The sequence below is a fragment of the Artemia franciscana genome, chromosome 5 (genome assembly GCF_032884065.1).
Source record: "Artemia franciscana chromosome 5, ASM3288406v1, whole genome shotgun sequence".
Taxonomy (NCBI): Eukaryota; Metazoa; Arthropoda; class Branchiopoda; order Anostraca; family Artemiidae; genus Artemia; species Artemia franciscana.
In genome coordinates this window covers 24,864,127-24,884,777 of record NC_088867.1, presented here as the reverse complement: position 1 = coordinate 24,884,777, position 20,651 = coordinate 24,864,127, and the positions used below count along the sequence as shown (strand labels likewise).

General features: G+C 35.1%; 2 protein-coding genes across 6 annotated transcripts in view; one reads left to right on the top strand and one right to left on the bottom strand.

Moving 5' to 3' along the window:
* Window positions 1-789, bottom strand: part of LOC136027152 (testis-expressed protein 10 homolog) — a 125,693-nt gene extending 124,904 nt beyond the window's left edge. For all 3 annotated transcript variants that reach the window (XR_010617509.1, XM_065704134.1, XM_065704132.1), the window contains exon 1: window positions 542-789. Coding sequence is in view for 2 of the 3 variants with exons in the window: in XM_065704134.1 (XP_065560206.1) it covers window positions 542-739 (198 nt within the window). In the remaining variant the exon portion in view is untranslated. The remainder of the gene's footprint in view (window positions 1-541) is intronic.
* Window positions 790-2,254: 1,465 nt separating this feature from the next.
* LOC136027148 (transcription factor RFX4-like) overlaps window positions 2,255-20,651 on the top strand; it is a 96,194-nt gene continuing 77,797 nt past the window's right edge. For all 3 annotated transcript variants that reach the window (XM_065704128.1, XM_065704130.1, XM_065704129.1), the window contains exons 1-2: window positions 2,255-2,326; window positions 8,576-9,029. In XM_065704128.1, coding sequence (XP_065560200.1) covers window positions 8,992-9,029 — 38 coding nt within the window. In that variant the 5' untranslated portion in view covers window positions 2,255-2,326; window positions 8,576-8,991. The remainder of the gene's footprint in view (window positions 2,327-8,575; window positions 9,030-20,651) is intronic.

Genomic DNA, 20,651 nt, shown 5'->3' with positions numbered 1-20,651 from the left:
ACAATCTTGAAAAACTTAGGGCTTTCCAGTGCTGATATTTAGAAACAATTTACCCCTTAAGCTCAGCTTAAGCTATTTAAATTCAATTAGTCTGTGTCACAACACTTAGCCTAGGCCTACCTTAAGTTAAGTGTTTCTGAGACTCTGTTTGTGATTTGAACAATCTGTTCTAACTCCAATATTATGTATCCAAGGTTAGACAGTATTTTTCAGAGTTAGGCTAAAGCCTAAAATGTGTATCCAAGATTAAAATCCATTATTGTCCATCAGGATATTTGAAATTTTGAGGGTTGTAGGCTACATGGTTATGATATTAAGGTAAATCATATATCTAGCCTATTAAGAAGATGTTGAAAAATCCAATGGCGATACAATATACTTTCTTGGTTGTGTGCTAAACACATTGCAAAGATTTAACTGTTGAAGTGATGATTTACTAACCTATCTGACTATTGTGTATTTCCCTGTTTTCAAATAAAAACTGTCATTGTATTATAGAAGAAAAATCGAAATGTAGTAAAATAAATCGTTAGTACATTACCTTGATACTAAGGTTATTGGGATTGACCAGTTTGTTATTTTCAGACCCTTTTTGTTCTGGCAAGACAATTTTTCTTGTCTGAAAACTTGTATTAGTAACATTGACGCCTTTGGGCAAATTTTTTCCTCTACCGAGCTTAAGTTTAATTTTGGTTTTCTCCTTCTTAATAGCTTTTTTGTGTTTTGTACTTTTTGGCATTGCGACTTTGTCACACACAATATGTTTGAAAATAGGCAAGTATTTCGATTAAGCAGAGTTTCGATTAGTCGACGCTAAGCCCAAGATGCGTCTTTTACGTTATACTTTCACTGCAGAGACAAATTCTTCTTCTTCTAGCGGATAGAGTACATAATGGTAGCATTGTACACATATAGAGTGTGTCCGAAAGGTCAAGAATGCAGAATTAACTACCATGCATTTGAAATTCTTCGAAGAATTCCCAGTTTGGACTAGAATTTCATCTGTAAATATCGCGGGGTTATGACGCCAGAAAACCCTATGAAACGTTTCTACGAAATTGTAGCATTTATCTGAGGTTTTTCAGAAGAAACTGAGGAAGATAGTGGCGATGCACTGGGAACAAGCACGCATATTGTACTCTATTGCATTCTACTGCACCCACATTCTCCCAAACTCCCCCTTGGAGTTGGTAAATCCCCATAATAAAGACTGACTTCTCAAAGCGGATTAAAGAACTTACCCCCATTACTTTTATTCAGAAAAAAATTTGCCGAGCTAAATAATGTTGGATATAAAAACCATTTTCAAATTTTCGTAGATGGGTCAAAAATGAATAAGAAAGTGGAAAGCGGAGCGTTTTTTCAACCCATAATATCGCTTTAGGCGAGAGATTACACGATAATTCATCTGTAATGTCTGCCGAGCTAAATGCCATAATCATGGCATTAGATTTCCTCATGGTTAATGAATATATGAATGTTAATATTAAAAATATTATAATATATTCTGACTCTTTGTCAAGTCTGGAGCTGCTTTCTTCAGCTTCTCAATATAAGATGGATATTGACACATTTCTTTTTCTTAGGATTATTGATATTTTTGCTTTAAAAGGTATTTTAACTCATATCCAGTGTATTCCAAGCCACTTGGGTATAGTAGGTAACCATAAGGCAGATGAAATAGCAAAAAATGCTTTAAATATTGACCAGCCAAGTGGGAGACCAATTCCCATTAGAGATATTTACCGCTGGAGACTTACAGAGGTACTGATAAATAATAAGAATCCAACCCTATCACCTTTCCCCAGTAAGCACCTTTCCAAGACTTATCATAGAATTCGGTCAGGTTCAAATGGGCTAAATTTTCAGGCATTTTCATATCAGATCCCAAATTCAAGTGGTGAAGTTCCCTCGTCCCTCCTTTGCAGGTCATGTAATCTTAAAAATGAAACAATATATCATTACCATGCTGACGTCTGCACAGTATACCCTGCAATGTAAAATGTTAGAATGCTTCAAACACCACAAAATTCCACTAACAGCCAAGAGTCTCACTGACCATACTTGCACACAGAGCTCAATATATATTCTCTTATAATTCAACTGCTAGTATCAAAAGATATACTACAAGAAATCTGAGCAGATACAAATTATATAAAACAAACCAGCTCCATAGCTCTGTCGATCTCACAGAGTGAGTCAAAAGGAAAAGGGCTGAATAGTATCGACTGAAATCCCCCGCCTGCTGAAGAAGAAGGAACAACAATAGTAAGCTGGCAAGCAGTAGAGTGGTTTTCAAATTAAATATGCTTGAGCCCAAGGGAGGGTCAGTCATTTTGTTTAAATTTAAGGGATAGTTTAATACTGATCAGTATATATATATTTTTTCAATTCCTTCTGTTATAAAGCATTTTAGAGATATTCTAAGCCAACTATGGGCATATTGCTGTCACAAATGATTTTGCTCAAATGAGCTGGTTGAAAACAAGTAGAACATATAAACTTGTTTTTTATTATTTCAAGACTAGAATATCACAAAGCTAAGTATTTACATAGCTTGATTGTATCTTAATTAAATACAATCCCTAATGGAGTTTTGTTGATACATGTCTTAAATTGATTTGTCTAAATAAAATATGCCTATTGCATTTATGGGACAGTAGTGGGACAACTATTGCAAGAGTTATTTTTTCAATATTCTTTTCTTTTTTTCAAATAATTGTTGTTCTCTGGTCACATTTGTGTTCTTTGCTAAGTGGTAGGTACTCTGGGTTGGAATCCTTTGTCCAAGGGGTACAGGTTTAATTCCTGGTATTGCCAGTTTATTCGGTTTTGGATAGGGGTTGGTGATGTGACTAACCTCAACTAGAATTGGCCCAACTTTAAATGAGTTCCCAGAGAAATCTGGGGACAGCAAGTAGCCTAGGAAGTGCATGCAAAAACATAGGATGGCTGGCCCCTAGCTTCCTATTGTACTTCCTGGTAAAATTCTAGTTAATTGACTTCTTGCTATCTCAGAAAGGGTTTAGGCTAGGAAAATGAAACTTTCAGGGATGGGTCTATAGGGTAAAGTATGTCCTGGGAAGGTATTTTGAAGTACCCACCTCCACTCCATCTCCCTCTAGAGGGCTCTGACCTTTGATGACCTTTTAAAATATGTGTTATAAAAGTGAAACCTTGCAAAATAGATCTTCTGCTTAATTGAAGTAGCCTACAATGAAGTTGTTTTCAGCTTCTTAACTTTGCTCAATCCCAATTTATAAGGTTTTAAAGATATGCAAATACATATCCCAAATTTGGAAAAAAAAAAACATTGATATGGTTCAAAATTCAACTCAAATAACAGGAATTGCATTTTCAGAACTAAAGGCAGCAAAAAAGCAACTAGTAATTGAAAATTAAGGTAAAATGTTGTTTTGTCAAAATTTTAATAGGTATAGACCTGTCATGTAGGCAAATTTCAGGGCCCTCTAGAGGGAGAAAGAGTGGAGGTGGGTACTTTAAAATACCTTCCTGGGACATACTTTAGCCTATAGACCCATCCCTGAAAGTTTCATTTTCCTAACCTAAACCCTTTCTGAGACAGCAAGAAGTCAATTAACTAGAATTTTACCACACTTCCTGGCTAAAGGACCACCAGGTCCTTTACTGGCCTACTGACTTAACCATAGAAACTTTCTTTGAAACTCATTAAATATAAGTAAAAATGAAGAAATGCAAGTATGATGGTCCTTCCCTTCCCCTCAATTGTGGATGTATGGACAAGAATGTGGATCACAAGAGATGACTGGTGAATGTAATGGGGGTGAATGTTTTGCAAGATTTAAAAATTTATGACAATTGCTCAGGTTGGCAACTGAGCACAGAAGTATAATTTTGTTATTTGATTTTCTTTTTGACTGTTATGCTTATTTAATGTCAATTATTCTAAAATTAATCTCCTTTATTTTGTTTTGAATTGCTATGGCCCTAGGGCTTTAGTGCAATAAAACCTACTTATACCTATCAATTTTCTTTAAAAAGATAGGAGTTCTATGTTTCCTAGCTTCAATAAATTTAAATGCAAGTGTTAGACCAGGGATTACAAAGCAGGTAAAAAACTTGCAAGTGGACCTCTGGTATGAATAAATAATTTGCAAGAAATTTATATCAATTTAAAGTTAAAAAAAAAATCTTGTAGAAAACAGACAAGACAAAAAATAAAAGTATCCCTTTACAACCATTTAATGAAGTGTCACAAATTTAGGTCACCCTTAAGATTGAAATTAACAAAGCTGCAATTATGAATCTGTTGCCTTTAAACAGACTGGAGGGGCAAACCTCCAAGCTTTGACAAATTCAATCTCACTTTTGGGCAGTCTCACCTTTCCTTTTCAAAGGGAACATTCTTTGGATTTTTCCCATCCAACTAACACAACAGGGAGAGCATCAGGTACAAGTGATCTTCTACTTAGCCTACATACCAAAGGGAAAAGCATGCATCTCTATACTATAACTTACCTCCAACCTGTCTAATGTGCAAATATATAGCCTAAATTATATAGCTCCAATGTATTCTGTCACTTGTTACTTTTTCCCATTCTTGTTGTCACAGTTGCTTCAATTAACAGGGAGCTAAGGTTGAAGGAAACATTGGCAGAATCAATGGGAAACATGTAACTTCAGCTACATATTTCTATATGAGAAGAGTTGGGGGTAAAGTAGAGCAGGGCTGCATGTAGAATGTGTAAGCTATAATTATTGTGCAAATTATAAAAAATACTTTTTTTTAACATGTTTTTTCTCTAGGTCTACAGGTCCTTCCTTTTGCTTATGCCATATCAAACGTTGTATTCCCAGAAAAAAGACCCTCAATAGGACCTGAAGTCACAATTTTGTGGTATCTACAACAATCAGATTCTATTGGTTATTCCACTACCAGCCCCATTGCAGCTGATTAGTGTTGGGCTTCACTGTTTATTTGCTTGTGGTCATGTAGAGTATTGACTAGCATAGTGTACTCAGAAGCAGAGGGCTTAAAGGTTAGATACTCTACAATGCCACCAATACAAGGACAATTGTCATAAGAGTTGTTAGTCCCAACCAATAAAAAGCAGTCAGCTCCTTTACAACTTAATGTAAGTTTAAATGCTATTGTATATCCTGTTGGCTGCACAGTGTACTTAGAATTTTATTCCTCCTGAGATTTGAAAATCCTAGAGCTTTGTTTATTTTCATAATTAGCACCTTAAATATTTTGTGGAAAATTAAAAATAATTGGGTGAAATGGGGATGTTAGTGTTATTTCTCAATGAAAATAAGATGAGTACACTTACACTTTTTTTATTTTGCTGGATGAATGGTGATGTAGAGGATGGCTGTCTTTGGCTGAACACTTGAAGTTATTTCATTGTTTATAGCATAGTGAATTGGCCAACAAGCCATGGGATTTTAGTGTAAATAAATAGATTGATACTGTGTATCATAGACAAGAACAAAAAGAAAGAAAGAAAGAAATTGATTATTTATTATGCTTTCTTGGTTGGTTAGTTGAAATTAACAAATCCTCTGACAACACAGTTCCTTACATTGGTGGCATCATGATGCGTTAACCCCTAGAGCCACCACTTCTGAGTTGGCAGCACTAGCCAATACCCTACAAGAGCACTGGTTTTCTATTAGCAAAAAAAAAAAAAATCAAACTAGTTTAAATGTATCTAACCCAAGATCTGAAAAGCTTACAATTTAACTTTTCTTAAGTTAGTTTAGATAATTAAATTGTATTTAACCTGTATATAACAGGTGAATAAGATTGACACAGCCTAATTTTGTTCTTTAGTTCCTGTTATGCTAATCATTTTCTGACCAAAGAGAGTTCATTCAAAGAGAAAAAGAGGATATTTTTAATAAAATAGCAAAAATTTTAAGCTACAAACATCAATGGCTTTTTCACAAAAAAGGTAAAAGAGAGACTTGACAACACAATATAGGCTACTGGATGCATAGAAAGCTCTTATATCTTCTTTTCCATGACGTTCTCTAAAGAATATCTATAGATACATGCATGACAGAATTGGTATATTATTTAACTCGTTGAAAAACTGCAGAACTAACCTGTGCAATCAAACAACTGGAATTTGGTTGAATAAGCACTTGCAGTAGCAAAGAAAGTCTTGACAATTGTGCATGCATTATCTGTAAGAGAAAAATTGCTCCTCCATCAGACAGAGAAATAAAATGTCTAGCACTTCCATTAATTTGCAGTAGCAGTAAAGTGATCAGGAGCTACATGGAAGCTGTTTTCCATCTCATGGTTGATTTCTGTTTCTTCCCCTGCTCCTGTTGAGTAGGGATTTGAGGTTCAAAGAACAAATGACGGAAACAGCTTTTGGACTGAGTATTCAGAATTAACCCTGCATCCAGATGCAGCATTCTTCGTGAAATAAGCTTTCGGACACGCTCATAGACGGTTCTTTGCGTGTGAACCCTTTTCTTTGGAACCTTTAAGGATTTGGCTATAGAATTTTTACAAAATCCTATGTGTGTGAACTTGGCATAAATGTTAATAGCTGCGTTTTTGATCAACGTTGGCGTTCTTCAGTAAAAACAGCAATTAAGCATGGATGGGTAAAGTAGCGTGGGCCTTTTAAATTGCAGACAACAGGCGAGTAAAATTGTTCTTTTTTTGCAAAGGAAAATACCAAAAAAGGTATTATTCATAAAACAATCTCCCAAAAGATTTTTTTTCAAAGTTTAAGGGAAAGGGGTGTCCTCCTTCAATAACTCTAGATCTAAACTCGATATTTTACTCAGCAAGCTTAACTGCCAGATAAACATTGCCCTAAGTAGCCAAAGTTATGGGATTTTACTTGGGTCTTGTCAAAGTAAAATTTTCCAGTCCACATTGAAAAATAAGTACTATTTTCATTATTGCAAAAATAATGGTTATGATTAAGCAAAGATTTTGAATAGCTAGTTTTTGAGACTGAAAATAAATAATTCATATTTCATAAATACTTAAGTAAAAACAAAAGTTAAGCATGGACAGCTAAAGCAGTGTGGGCATTCTAAGTTGCAGACAACAGGGGAGTAAAATTGTCCTTCTTTTCCAAGGGAAATACCAAAAAAGGTATTGTTCATAAAGGATCCCCCAAAAGGTATTTTACAAGGATCAAGGGGGAGAGGGATGTCCTCCTCAATTACTCTAGATATAAACATGAGATTCTATTCAGTGAGCTCAACTGACAGATGCAAATTGTCCGAAATAGCTTAATTTATGGGATATAATTTTGATGTCTTCATATTGAAACATAAGTAATATTTTCATTAATCCAAAATAAGGGTTATGATTGAGCAAAGATTTTGAATTGCCAATTTTTTGAACTGAAATGGATAACAAATACTTCATAAATAAGGCACACAAATTCGACGTTTTAAAAATTCCCAAAAAAGGAGAGGGGATCCATTTCTTCCCAAGGCTAGCCCAACAACTTTGTTGCTTCTTTTTATGCTCTTTCCAAAAACAGAATCAACCTTGTATTAGAAATATAAATAGATTAGTGTCAGCTAATATTACTTTATGGGGTTCTGCTATCATAAAAATACTTTACAGGCTGGGAAAATTATCAGCCCTCTTGTCATCACTCAATATGGTTAAATGATGTTTTATGTTGGTATTGGGATGTTCTTTTATTAGCAAAAAAGACTTTTTTAGACCAACTAAATGTAAGTTAAAACTGAACAAAGCTCCAATTATGAATCTATTGTCTTTAAACAGGCAAAAGGAGTAAGTCTGCAAGCTTTGACAAATTCAATTTCACTTTTGGGAGTAGCCAGGAAGCCCAACTTAGGTTAAAAATTTTCAGCCTATTTTAGCTTCAAGTATGAATAACTCGCCTATAAAAAATGAACATCAGTCTAAAAGGTAGAAAAAACATCCTTGTAGACAAGAAAACAAGACAAATGAAAAAAGAAAAACACCCTTTTACCTCCATTAAATAAAATACATATGTATTTGTCTTCTTTAAATACAGGTGGAGTGCTCCATTATTTTTCCCTTATGGAAAGACAATTGGTAAAATTCTAAACAAGCTACTTCTTGGTATCTGGCATCTAATAGTGGTTAGGTTAGGAAACCCAGGACCAACCTATTGGAATTTACACAGTATAAAATTATATCCTAATTTAAGTTCCTTTTCTCTGGTGTTAATTTTGTAAAAACAATTCATTTTACTTGATTTGAATCTCAAGTCATATAAGTCTGTTTTTTTCCTTATCAAATTTAATTGCAGATTTTTGAAATCTTATGTATTGGGACTTAACAATGCTATGAAGCTGAAAATAAGGTTTCTCATTAAATTTGCTGTTTTATTAAATTGTGAAAGGTTGCATCCCTCGTCTAAAAATGTTACCGCCTACTATCTTGCTAAGCCCAATGACCAAAAGCCAATCAATATTCTTGGAGAGTAGAAGCATTTCCCTAGTTGTTGTGTTGTGGGAGTAACATTTTGGTTTCGTCCTGTTTAGTTTTTTTTTTGCCACCAAGTTCAGTTTGTTATGAGAAAACAGTGAGGAGTTAACCTTTATGTTTTTACAGATAGTTAGAGCCTCAGGTCGGATTGATGAAATGGATATTAAGCTTTCTTCATTGTGGTTGTTTCAAGCAAAGTCGGTGGAGGTAAAACAGTTTTTCATTCGCCAGACTCGGCTTTTCTTCAGAAAAATCCACTTCAATTGCGCTTGATTTTATATATGAGCCTTGATAAACACTAGTGAAGACTGGAGCATCCAGAAAAGTAATAAAGTGCAGGACAATTTGACTGAAAGAGTCAAAATGAAGACACAGCTATATATTTTGGAAGTCTTGAACAATTCTGACGTAGTACCAAAAATGATGGTTCTCACTTGCCATCGAGCCAGAGCTTACAAGGTGCCAACTGCAGAAGAATTTCATGGCCTGTGAAAAAGAAGATTATCTGAAGTCATCTTCCCAAGCTTTCTTTTCTTTGAGCCATGTACCTGCTTTCGAGTGGAGAACGTCGTTTAAGCAGGTAAGCAAACAGGGAACAGGTTGAAACATTCTGAGAACACTACAATTTGGTAGTTAGAGATCCAGAAAAGGAGAATTTCCTTGTTAATCTAAAATTGCTACTATTAGCTTCTACAAACCATTTCTGTTTGTTATTTCTGTTGAGTATGGGATCGTATTTTCTTTGTTTTTGATTGAAGTTGAAGAATTATGTGCATTCCACCTAAATTTCAATAGTTCCATCGTTATTAAAGAAACTCGTTGAAATCCAAAACGAAGACGAATTAAAATAAATAATCGTATCAAACATATTAGCAAGCGATATATCTAAACGAATTATTAATCTCTAAAACGAGCAAAAATTAAAAAGAATACTCAAGCTATACTAAAAGCGAACATAAATTACTACAGACGGATGTTTGGAAACTTCCCCTTTCACATAACCTACCCCCCAGCATAGGTAGATGCAGTCGGATCAGGTTGGTGATTGGACTTTCTTAGTGAGGGTGTTGTGTGCATGAATATTTCTCAGGGCATGATTTATTCCCCTAAAATAAAATACAAAATACCATAATTTGAATAAGAAATATGCGGAAATTCCTGGAAAAATTTAGGATTTCAGGCATCAGGTCGATTAGGATTTCAGCTTCAAGGTCTCGAGGTCACTTGCATCTGTATAGTCTTTGTAAAGAGTCTCGGGAATAAAAACTTGACGAAACTTAGTTGAATCGTTTTTACGAAAAGAAAAAAAAATCCTGGAAAGTTAGAAAAAAGATTGACATAAAAAAGAAGATTATTACTGTTACATAGATTGAGACTAATTTTTAGGTGTGTCAATTCATGAAGCCCAAAATTTGTTCTGTCTAAAATAGTCTTGAAACTTACAGTGCGTGTTGAAAGGGGCAGGTAGACCCTAATAAAGGCATAACGTATAGACGTTTTGTTGTTTCAATATTAAGCGCCTAAAATTGGCCAAAAAAGCCTTTCCCGGTTGCCTTATGCTTACAGGGCAGTTAGACAGGATCAACGGAGGCCCTTTTTTTCAGCATATAAAGGCAAAAAAAGGATTCAAAAAAATTCAGTTTTATCCATTTGGGACACGTGAATTTCTAAAAACCTTAAATTCTCCTATTTTTGGCTTGAAACTTACAAGGCATGAGAAAGGGACGGAGGGAGATAAATGAAAATCGACAATATTAAAAAAAAATAGTTAGTATTGATCCGTGATGCTAGAAGTAAGCCCAAGCTTGTTTTGTGGAAAATTGTCTTACAACTTCCTGGGCGTCAGCTATAGGCAAAATATGCCTTTCAAAATGTTTTTCAAAAGTCAGTTGTTGTGTACTGATTTGCCAAACTCCAAAATGGGACAAACATTTTTTTTTCTTTGGTCAACTTAATTGATATTGATCAACCAGTCAAAAGGACTGGGCCAAGACAAAATAAACGAAGATAACAAATTCTAGAAGAAAAGTTCGGGTGTATCGATTCGTAGCAAGACAAAGTTCAATATTCTTCCTAGCTAATTCTCTTGAAAACTACAAAACAACTGAGCGTAAATGAGAACATGGGAACTTCAGTTAAAAAACAAGTCGTAAAACAAATTAGTTTGAATTTTTCATGAAGTTCGAATTCTTTATTTTATCTAAAGACAACAAAACAGAATTCTGTTTTATAAATCATATTAACATACATGTATTAAAAAAAAACAACAACTGACAATTGTGACAAAACAGTACATAGATCAATTCTTTTGATAAATAGCGAAAAAAGATAAATGTATGTACATGAGGTTTTGCTAGCCAAGGGTCGAAACAGCCTCAGTGCTGGACTGAAATTTAATATTCAATCCCTATAATTGAAAATCCTCCCCATCCACCTCGTGCAAAAATATTAGTGAAAATGTGTTCCACTAACTACGGATGACCCGGAAATTTTGACACTATTTTAAAATTTTTATAATTTTAAAAATCTGTGTTGCATTCCACTATTTTTTGAAAAAAAAAACACAACAACAGCTGACAATCCAGGAGTGGAAAACTCTACCAACACTTTGACAATTAACCCTCAATGAAACTCTTCCAATTAATAGTACAAAGTAACAAAAAACATTTTTCAGTAAGTTTTCAACGAAAATTAAAGAGCTATGCTATAACCTGAAACGACCCGAAACAAAGTCATATAAAAAGTCAAACTTAATGTGAACACAAATTGCTATGATCGAATAAATGAAGTATAAAACGAATATCAATGAAAACCAATAATTATATAAAAACTAAATATAAGAGGTACCACTTTGAATGAATAGATGGAACCTATAAGTTCCAAAAAATAAAATAAAAAGTCTTGTCACAAATAAGACCATGACCACCTGCGTTTATAACTCATCAAAAGCCAGAGCGCCATTGGGTATGTATTTCCATAATCAGTCAACCAGGAATCATAAACCTAATAAGCATTAAATTTGTATAAAAACTTTTCGTTTCAGCAAATTTGATTCAGAATCATATTAAATAAACTGGTAAATAATTTATATGTTCATAGCTCATTAAATTGTAATGGCAAGAAATATACAAGTACAAAAAAAAACTACGGCTCAGAGTCAGATCAAATGATTGGCAAACATTTTTCTTCTGCTAAATCTTTCTTCCTCTTTTTTTTGGTCTGTATTATTTGGATTCAAATCTGCCTCTTACTGCTATTATAACACACATTTTCCATAACTGTTCCAACAAAATACTGCTGTGGTTAAGGTAGGAAACGAGGTTAGCAATTGGTTTTGCATTAAATCAGGAGTTAAGCAAGGCTGTGTTCTATCCCCCTTTATATGGATCATTTTGATGGACTTTTGATGTGTGGACTTTGATTTTGATGGACTCAGGGTAATTTTTCACAATTAAAAAAGTTGGGAAGAATAGGAAAGTAAGTCTGCAAACCAAGATTAGAATATTGGAAGCTATGGTGATGTCAGTGGTCACATATGATTCTGAAGCATGGGTGCTCTGAAAAGCAGATGAAAATTTACTAGTTGTTTTCCAGAGAAATTGCCTACGAATTGTTCTGGGTACCCGGCTGACTGACCGTATTTCCAACAGTAGGTTGTACGAAAAATGTGGTTTAATCCCGCTTTCTAGGGCTATAATGAAAGAAAGGTTGAGATGGTTAGGCCACGTTCTGCGGATGAAGGCTGACAGATTTCAAAAAATTGTCCTTTTTGGCCAACCGTCTGGAGCTACACGGAAAGCAGGTCGTCCTTGTCTGGGTTGGGAGGATGTCATAAAGAAAGATTTAAAGGAAATGGGAACTTCCTGGGGGGGGTGTAAAGAGGGAGGCGTTGAATAGATTAGGCTGGAGGAGGAGCGTGCGTAGCTGTGTTGGCCTCAGGCGGCTTAGTGCTGCAGTGAGTTATTAGTAGTAGTAGTAGTAGTAGTAGTTCCAACAAAATTGGTTCTCTGGGCTCTAGATCCAGGTTGCAGCGGTAGCTAGTAATCTAGTAAGAGGCGATAATGCACCATACTATAAAATGAAATAGTCCATAACTGCTAAACTAGAATTATATAAAAAATATAGAAAATATTGTTTACTTTTGTTATTTTCCGCTGCTAGCTTGGCATTAGAACATCGCAGAGTTGTTTAATGGCTCATTTAAAGGAAATTGCCATATCTAGTACCTTTGTAATTAGAAACAAAATAATTTTGAAAACGGAATAATTTTTTTACCAAAAACTCCTTTTCACCAACTGAATTACATAGAGGTTCTATGTATTTCATTATAAATTTACATAAAGGATACATATAGTTAATCACAAATGGTGTTAGCCAAGAGCCCTCGCGCAGTAGTCATTAATAGAAGCTATGTTTAGACTTTATTTTATAATAAAGAACGAACTCTTTCCTATACTAACTTGTATAGGTAACTTAACTATAGCATAGGCTTGTACAGGTATATTTAAAGTCAATATATCAAAAATTTCCTTCAATGGGGTATCGAACCCCAGTCACCCACATGGCAAGCGGGTATGCTTAACATAGTACCATCGGAGACTTAGGGAAAAATAAGTTACCTATAATTATATTAAAAGACGATTAAAAGACGAGTATTAGAAGAACAAACTATCGTATATATTGAACTTGGTCAGCTGCCTAATTTTATAAGGTTCGTCTATTACTATTTCAAAAGCCATAGGCTTTGTCCTGTGCTAAAAAAATTAGCACAGGTGCATTCACAAACAAAAATGAACGCTGGTACCTTCAACCACTCTCATATCTTATTCATTCCTGCACTAATTGTAGAGGTAAGTTGTTGTTCAGCTGAAGCAACACACATCAATGTTGCATCATCACCAAATAAGGGTGTAGTTATCTTGGACCAAGAAGGTGCAGTATCGATAAAATTCCTAATTCTAGAAGTAGTTGCAACAGCATTTGGAAGATCATTAATGAAAATAGAAAAAAGAGTAGAACCTAATACAGAGCCCTGGGGGACACCACATTTAACAAGGGTCTCACTTGAAGAAAATCCATTAAGGTGAACGTACTGCTCTCTATTTTGGAGGTAATTACGAAGCAAAGCCAAAGTAGCCCGTCTTAAACCATAAAATTCACATTTTCGCAATAGTATTTGGTAGTCAACAGTGTCAAATGCCTTAATCAAATTCAGAAACAAGTCAGCTACTCAAGCTTATCATCAAGAGCTCCATTAATTACCGAGGTTATATATGATAATGCCATATCTGTAGTTCCCCCCTTCCTGAAAGTAAATTGAATTGGATTTAACAGTTCATGCAATTCCAAATGATCATATATTCTAGTGTTAATACGCTTTTCTAGAATACAAGAAATAATTGGTAAAACGAAATAGGACGATAATTTCCAAGATCATTCTTCTTACTGCCTTTAAAAATAGGAGCTATACTAGCAACTTTGAAGCAATAAGGAAATGTTCCCCGTTTTAAACACACATTAATAAGGGAAGTAAAAACATCAGCAATATAAGGAAACGCTGTTCTTAAGACTACCGGCCGACATATTTTTCATCTCAAAATAATTTTCTCTACTTCATCATGAGAGAAGGGTTTCATACGCTTAGAAATATCAATTGGAGTCTTCATAAAAGACTCCAAAGGAGGATAATCATCAGAAGGTGCAATATGGGAAGATAAAATTACGCCAATATTAGCAAAATGTTGAAAAAGAGCATCACATACCTCTTCTGGTCTATTCGTCGGTAAACCATTCTGCATTACTGCTTCATCGGGAAAATAGAATTTTCTGTCAATATCACGCTTTTAATTATTTTACATGTATTTGATGTGTTTCCACAAGTTTCAGTGAATTTATTTTCTAAATATTTTTTTTTTTTTAATTTCTCAGTAACTTATTAATGGCATTCCTGTAATTTTTATAAATATTTGGACATTTCGGATCATTTCCATTATTTGAGGAATTCTTATTAAGGTAATCTCTTTTATTAATACAACGTAACAAGCTCTGCGGCAGCCATGGTTTCAAAGGATTCTTTTTCATTGATGACGATCGAACCATCATACAAGTTTTTGTCATTATCAAAATTGGCCTATCATGAAATCTTTGAAAACACATATTTATATCATTCGTAAGATTGACTAAATTATTCGTGACTTATGCAAGTGCCTTCTTAAGCTTCTGAAGGTTACCCTGGCTAAACATGGTCATTGGACTCTATGGAATTATTGGTTCTGGCTTTGTGGGAATAGAAACCTCAAGTCTTGTTGAAATCCCAAAAGTATCTGATACATTTGTAATAATGACTCTTGGAGAGGAAAACTTCAAATTTGAAAAAAATTATTGTCAATAAGCTTCAATGTTTAAATGTTGACTCGTGTGCATATATTAATAGTAGAAAATAAACCATAGGATATACAAAGCTGCAAAAAATCCATTGAAACACTCGTATCAAGCTCCTGAAGGTCAACCTGGAGAAATCAGGAGAAGGTAAACAGGAAGGGTGTGCAAAAGCACAAGATGACTGGTCCTCATCCCCCCATTGTACTTCCTGGCTGAAGGGTGTTGAGACGGAGATCAGCACCACCGGTTCGGACCTTAAGGGTCTAGTGCCGCATCCTTCACCTTTTTTTTTACCTGAAGGTGAATATTATAATCCCCGAGTGTCATAAATGGTTGTGAACCAGTTGGTAATTTCTCAAGCTGCTTATCCAGAAGATCCATAAAGATTGGTATGGAGCCAGATGATGGCCTGTATAATATAATAACAAATACATCCTTAGTTTTCCTCCTAAGCTGCAGAATAAATGGTTCAAATAACATTTCTTGATATACTACTAGGTCATTTCTGACCAAAACCTCGATATCGCTTCGAATATATGTTCTATTTCCTCGATGTTGTTTGAACTGTCGATTCCTATTGTAAAATTTGTATCCTTGAATTTGTAAGAGAGCTGAGTTGTGGTCACTCAGCCAAGGTTCAGTATGACCGATAACCTGACAAACAGAAAGCTTACATATTCCATTTAAAAAACTAAACGAAGAATATAGCCCTTGGCAATTAAGATGGAAGACTTTGAGGCCATTCACATCCCCATTCTCAGATTGAATTCCATCTTTCAACAAACATTTCGAACTAATAGATCTATGTTGCCCTGCTATCCCAGTGTCATAAGCCCGATGCAGCTGCTCCGTAAATATACTTCCAAAATCTACATTAGAAGCTTCCGGATTATTAAGACGGCTAGTGCTCCGGGAATCACGACCATAATTATCCATTGTCCTTAAATAAAAAAAAAAAAAACTCTGTACAGGGTTTCAATAATAATAAAGACAGCAAACAGACACAAAAAAAATCCACTTCAAAACACTAATAAAAAAAAACAAGAGCTAAGAGCTCATATGGCACTTGTGACGAGGCCAGAAGAGCCAAGAGCTCTTATGGCACTTGTGACGAGGCCAGAAGAGCCAAGAGCTCATATGGTATGAGCTCTAACAAACTTCTAAGAATCAATACGTTGATTTAAAAGGAAAATCAGAGGCTTAATGCAGGTTGGGATTTAAAATAAGAGCTCTGAGTCACGATGTCCTTCTGAATATCAAAATTCATTAAGATCCGATCACCCACTCTTAAGTTATAAATACCTCATTTTTTCTAATTTTTCCTCTCCCTTCAGCCCCCCAGATGATCGAATCAGGGAAAACGACTCTATCAAGTCAATTTGTGCAGCTCCCTGACACGCCTATCAATTTTCATCGTCCTAGCACATCCAGAAACACCAAACTCGCCAAAGCACTGAATCCCACCACCCAACTCCCCCAAAGAGAGCGAATCATCGTCCTAGCTTACCTGGAAGTGCCTAAAGTAGCAAAACCGGGACCGACAGACAGACCGAGAGAATTTGCCATCGCTATATGTCACTTGGTAGATACCAAGTGCCATAGAAACATGCCATGAAAACATTGCCTGTAAGTCTAAGTCGTTCATCTATCAAGCTCTTAACGCAACGGCTCACAACTTATTAATTCACGCAAACCCCAACATCATAGGATCACTCAAAAAGTAACATAAAAAACGTCAACAAGACTTAACGGATACCCAGGAATTCCTTGCGCACACGAGGCGTAACATCATTGCCAATAAAAACATTCTTATACATACTGAACTGCTTACCTTTAAGTTTTTCTGTTGTTTTTTTTGCATTGTAAATCAAACCTGTGTATTGTCCACTTTAGTTCTTATAAACAAGTTAGAACACTGAACAACGCTAAAACCCGGCAAATTTCCGCTATCCAATGACAATCCATACACCAGCACATCCGAAATCAGAGATTTGGCATCCTTAATAGGTACTTCATTTAGGCCCCAAAACAACAAGTTGCAGATTTTATTGCGATTTTCTTCAACAAACGATTGACTGACTACTGAATTCATTTCCTCGTTACATTTATTAATTATCTCCGATTGTCCCGCCACAATATTCTTCAAAATCAGAAGTTCTGATTTCACTGTTGCAAGTTCATTCTCAAGCACATTATTTTTATTTTCTATCGATGTAACACGATTGGTCATTGCACTTCAATCAGTTTTTATCTCCAAGACATTATGCTGGAGTACCTCAATATTCGTATTTATGAACTGGACCAATTTCAGGATTCTAATAATAATCTCAGCAGTTGACCTCTGACAATCAGTGAGAACGCTACCATCAGAATTACTTGCAGAGTTCTTCACGGGGTCCAATAATTCAGCTTTGATTCGATTACTTTTACCTCTACCTTTTTTCCCACAATAGTGGAATGAAGATAAGACCATTCACCTACCTTTATATGAACTTATTTTTTACCCACTCTAGTTCACAGCGTGCGATTTACATATGCCGTTAAAAGGGTACGGCTAACACCCAAATCAGGAACTTTCTTAAAATAGAAATCGCTGGCCAAAAATTACAGAATACAGAAAACACCTTCTTATCCTATTATTAAATAAAAAAAAACAAGTTTTTTTTAACAACGACTAAGGAGCGACATTAAAACTTAAAACGAACAGAAATTACTCCATATATGAAAGGGGTTTTCTCCTCCGCAACGCCTCGCTCTTTACGCTAAGGTTTTTTTATTGATTTAAAAAGTAAAGTTGTGATAGAGTCAAACTTTAGCAAAAATAGCGAGGCGTTGCGGAGGGGAAAACCCCTTACATATACCGAATAATTTCTGCTCGTTTTAAGTTTTAATGTCGCTCCTTTTTTGCAGTTAAAAAATTTGTTTTTTTATTTAATTTCTGAACATTTTTAAATTAAAAAATGTTTTGATTTTGGCTCACTGCACATGAATAATTAAAACGAAATTTGCATATTAATTTTTTCTGCTAAATGGCTTTTTCATATTTTCGATCGAATGATTTTGATAAAAAAAAAGGGATGGGGGAGGAGGCCTAGTTGCCCTCCAATTTTTGGGTACTTAAAAAGCAACTAGATTTTTTTTATTTTCTGTACGAACGTTTTTGTTAGTAATAAGCATACGTACCTTACGAATTCACTTACTTAACGAGCTTCTATATTTGTGTAGTTTTATTACGTATATGAGTGGGTTTGCCCCCTCGTCAATGCCTCGCTCTTTACACTAAAGTTTGAATTTTATCCCAAATCTTTAAGAATGACCCCTGAATCACAAAGGCCGTAGAATAAATAGTTGAAATTACTAAAAATACTTTAGCGTATAGAGCAAGGTATTGTGGAGAAGACGAACCCCTTTATAAACGTAATATTCTATGTTCGTTTTAAGTTTTAATGCTACTCATTACTTCCAGGAGAAAAATTTTTTTGTTTAGTTTCTCATTGTTTTTTTTTCAAATAATGCTAGAAAATCCTGCGCCCCCTTCATGGGAATTCTCTTCTCTCATGATAAATTTCTCCATTGAAAGATCCTCTCATGTAACCCCCTCCCCGACCCACTCCCACCCCAACGCGTAAAAGTCCCCCTAAAAACGTCTGTACACTTCATAATAACTATTACTATATTTCTATGAGTTTGTAATTTGCAGCCGCTCCCCCGGAGACTTTGGGGGATTAAGTCGTCCCCAAAGACATGTTTGTTAGGTTTTCAACTAAGTTGAACAGAATGGCTATCTCAAATTTTGATCCGGTGACTTTGGGGAAAAAATGAATGTGGGAGGGGGCCTAGGTGCCCTCCAATTTTTTGGTCACTTAAAAGGGCACTAGAACTTTTAATTTCCGTTAGAATGAGCCCTCTCACAACATTCTAGGACCACTTGGTCGATACGGTCACCCCTGGAAAAAACAAAACAAAAAAAAAACAACAAATAAACACACATCCATGATTCTGGCAAAAAATACAAAATTCCACATTTCTGGAGATAGGAGCTTGAAACTTCTACAGTAGGGTTCTCTGATACGCTGAATATGATTATATGATTTTCTGTGACTTTTAGGGGGTTTTTTCCCCTCTTTTCAAAAATAAGACAAATTTTCTCAGGCTCGTAACTTTAAAAAATCGCAGTTTAATGCTGATTTTAAATATATAGGTTTCATCAAGATCAGTTATAACTATCAAAAGTTACGAGCCTGAGAAAATTTGCCTTATTTTAGAAAATAGGGGAAAACACCCCCTAAAAGTAATATAATCTTAACGAAAATCACACCATCAGATTCAGCATATCAGAGAACCTTATTGTAGAAGTTTCAAGCTCATATCTTCAAAAATGTGAAATTTCGCATTTTTTGCCAGAAGACAGATCACGGATGCGTGTTTATTTGTTTGTTTTTTTTCCCAGGGGTGATCGTATCGACTGAGTGGTCCTAGAATGTCACAAAAGGGCTCATTCTAATGGAAACTAAAAGTTCTAGTGCCCTTTTTAAGTGACCAAAAAATTGGAGGGCACCTAGGCCCCCTCCCACGCTCATTTTTCCCCAAAAGTCATCGGATCAAAATTCTGAAATAGCCATTTTATTCACCATAGTCATAAAACCTAATAACTATGTCTCCAGGGACGACTTGCTCCCCTGCAGTCCCCTTGGGAGGGGCTGCAAGTTACAAACTTTGACCTGTGTTTACATATAGTAATGATTACTCGGAAGTGTACAGACGTTTTCAGGGAGATTTTTTTTGGTTTAGAGGGAGAGTTGGGGGGGGGGGGTACGTGGGAGGATATTTCCACGGAGAAACTTTTCATGCGGGAAGAGAATTTCAATGAAAGGGGGTGCAGGATTTTCTAGTATTATTTGAAAAAAACAAGGGAAAAAACATGAAAAGTTTTTTCTACTGAAAGTAAGAAGCAGAATTAAAACTTAAAACAAACAAAAATTATTACGTATATGAGGGGATTACCTCCTCGTTATACCTCACTCTTTACGCTAAAGTATTTTTAGTAATTTCAACTATTTATTCTACGGCCTTTGTGATTCAGAGGTCATTCTTAATAATTGGGACAAAATTTCAGCTTTAGTGTAAAGAGCGAGGTATCGACGACGGTTAAACCCCCTCATAAACGCAATAAAAACATACGAATATAGAAGTTCGTTATGTAAGTTAATTCGTAAGTTACGTATATTTTTTACCAATGAAAGCGTTTGTATAAAATTAAAAGTTCTAGTTGCTTTTTAAGTAATCCAAAAATTGGAGGGCAACTAGGCCTCCTCCCTCGCTCCTTTTCTCAAAATTTACCGATTAATTGCAATTAATTAATATGCAAATTTTGTTTTAATTATTTATATGCGGAGAGCCAAGATCAAAACATGCATTAATTCCAAAACATCCAGAAATAAAAAAACAAGTTTTTTTAAATGAAAGTAAGGAGCAACATTAAAACTTAAGACGAACAGAATTTACTCCGTATATAATATTATATTATTATATAGAGAATATATAATAATTCTCTTTACGCTAAAGTTTCTTACTGTTTTAAAAATAGAGTTAAGAGAACTGAACTGAACAATGGGAAATATATTTATACATAGAATCACGATATAAGAACAAGGACATCACAATCTTCGACGCCAACAAAATGTGGCGCAAAACCCAGTACAAATCTGCAATAATGCCATAAACAACTCAACTCTTTATAATAAGAATTGTACAATACGGATATGAAGGGGTCTTCTCAAATGAAAGGAGCTTTCAGATAATATTAGCGATTGCAGTGTCG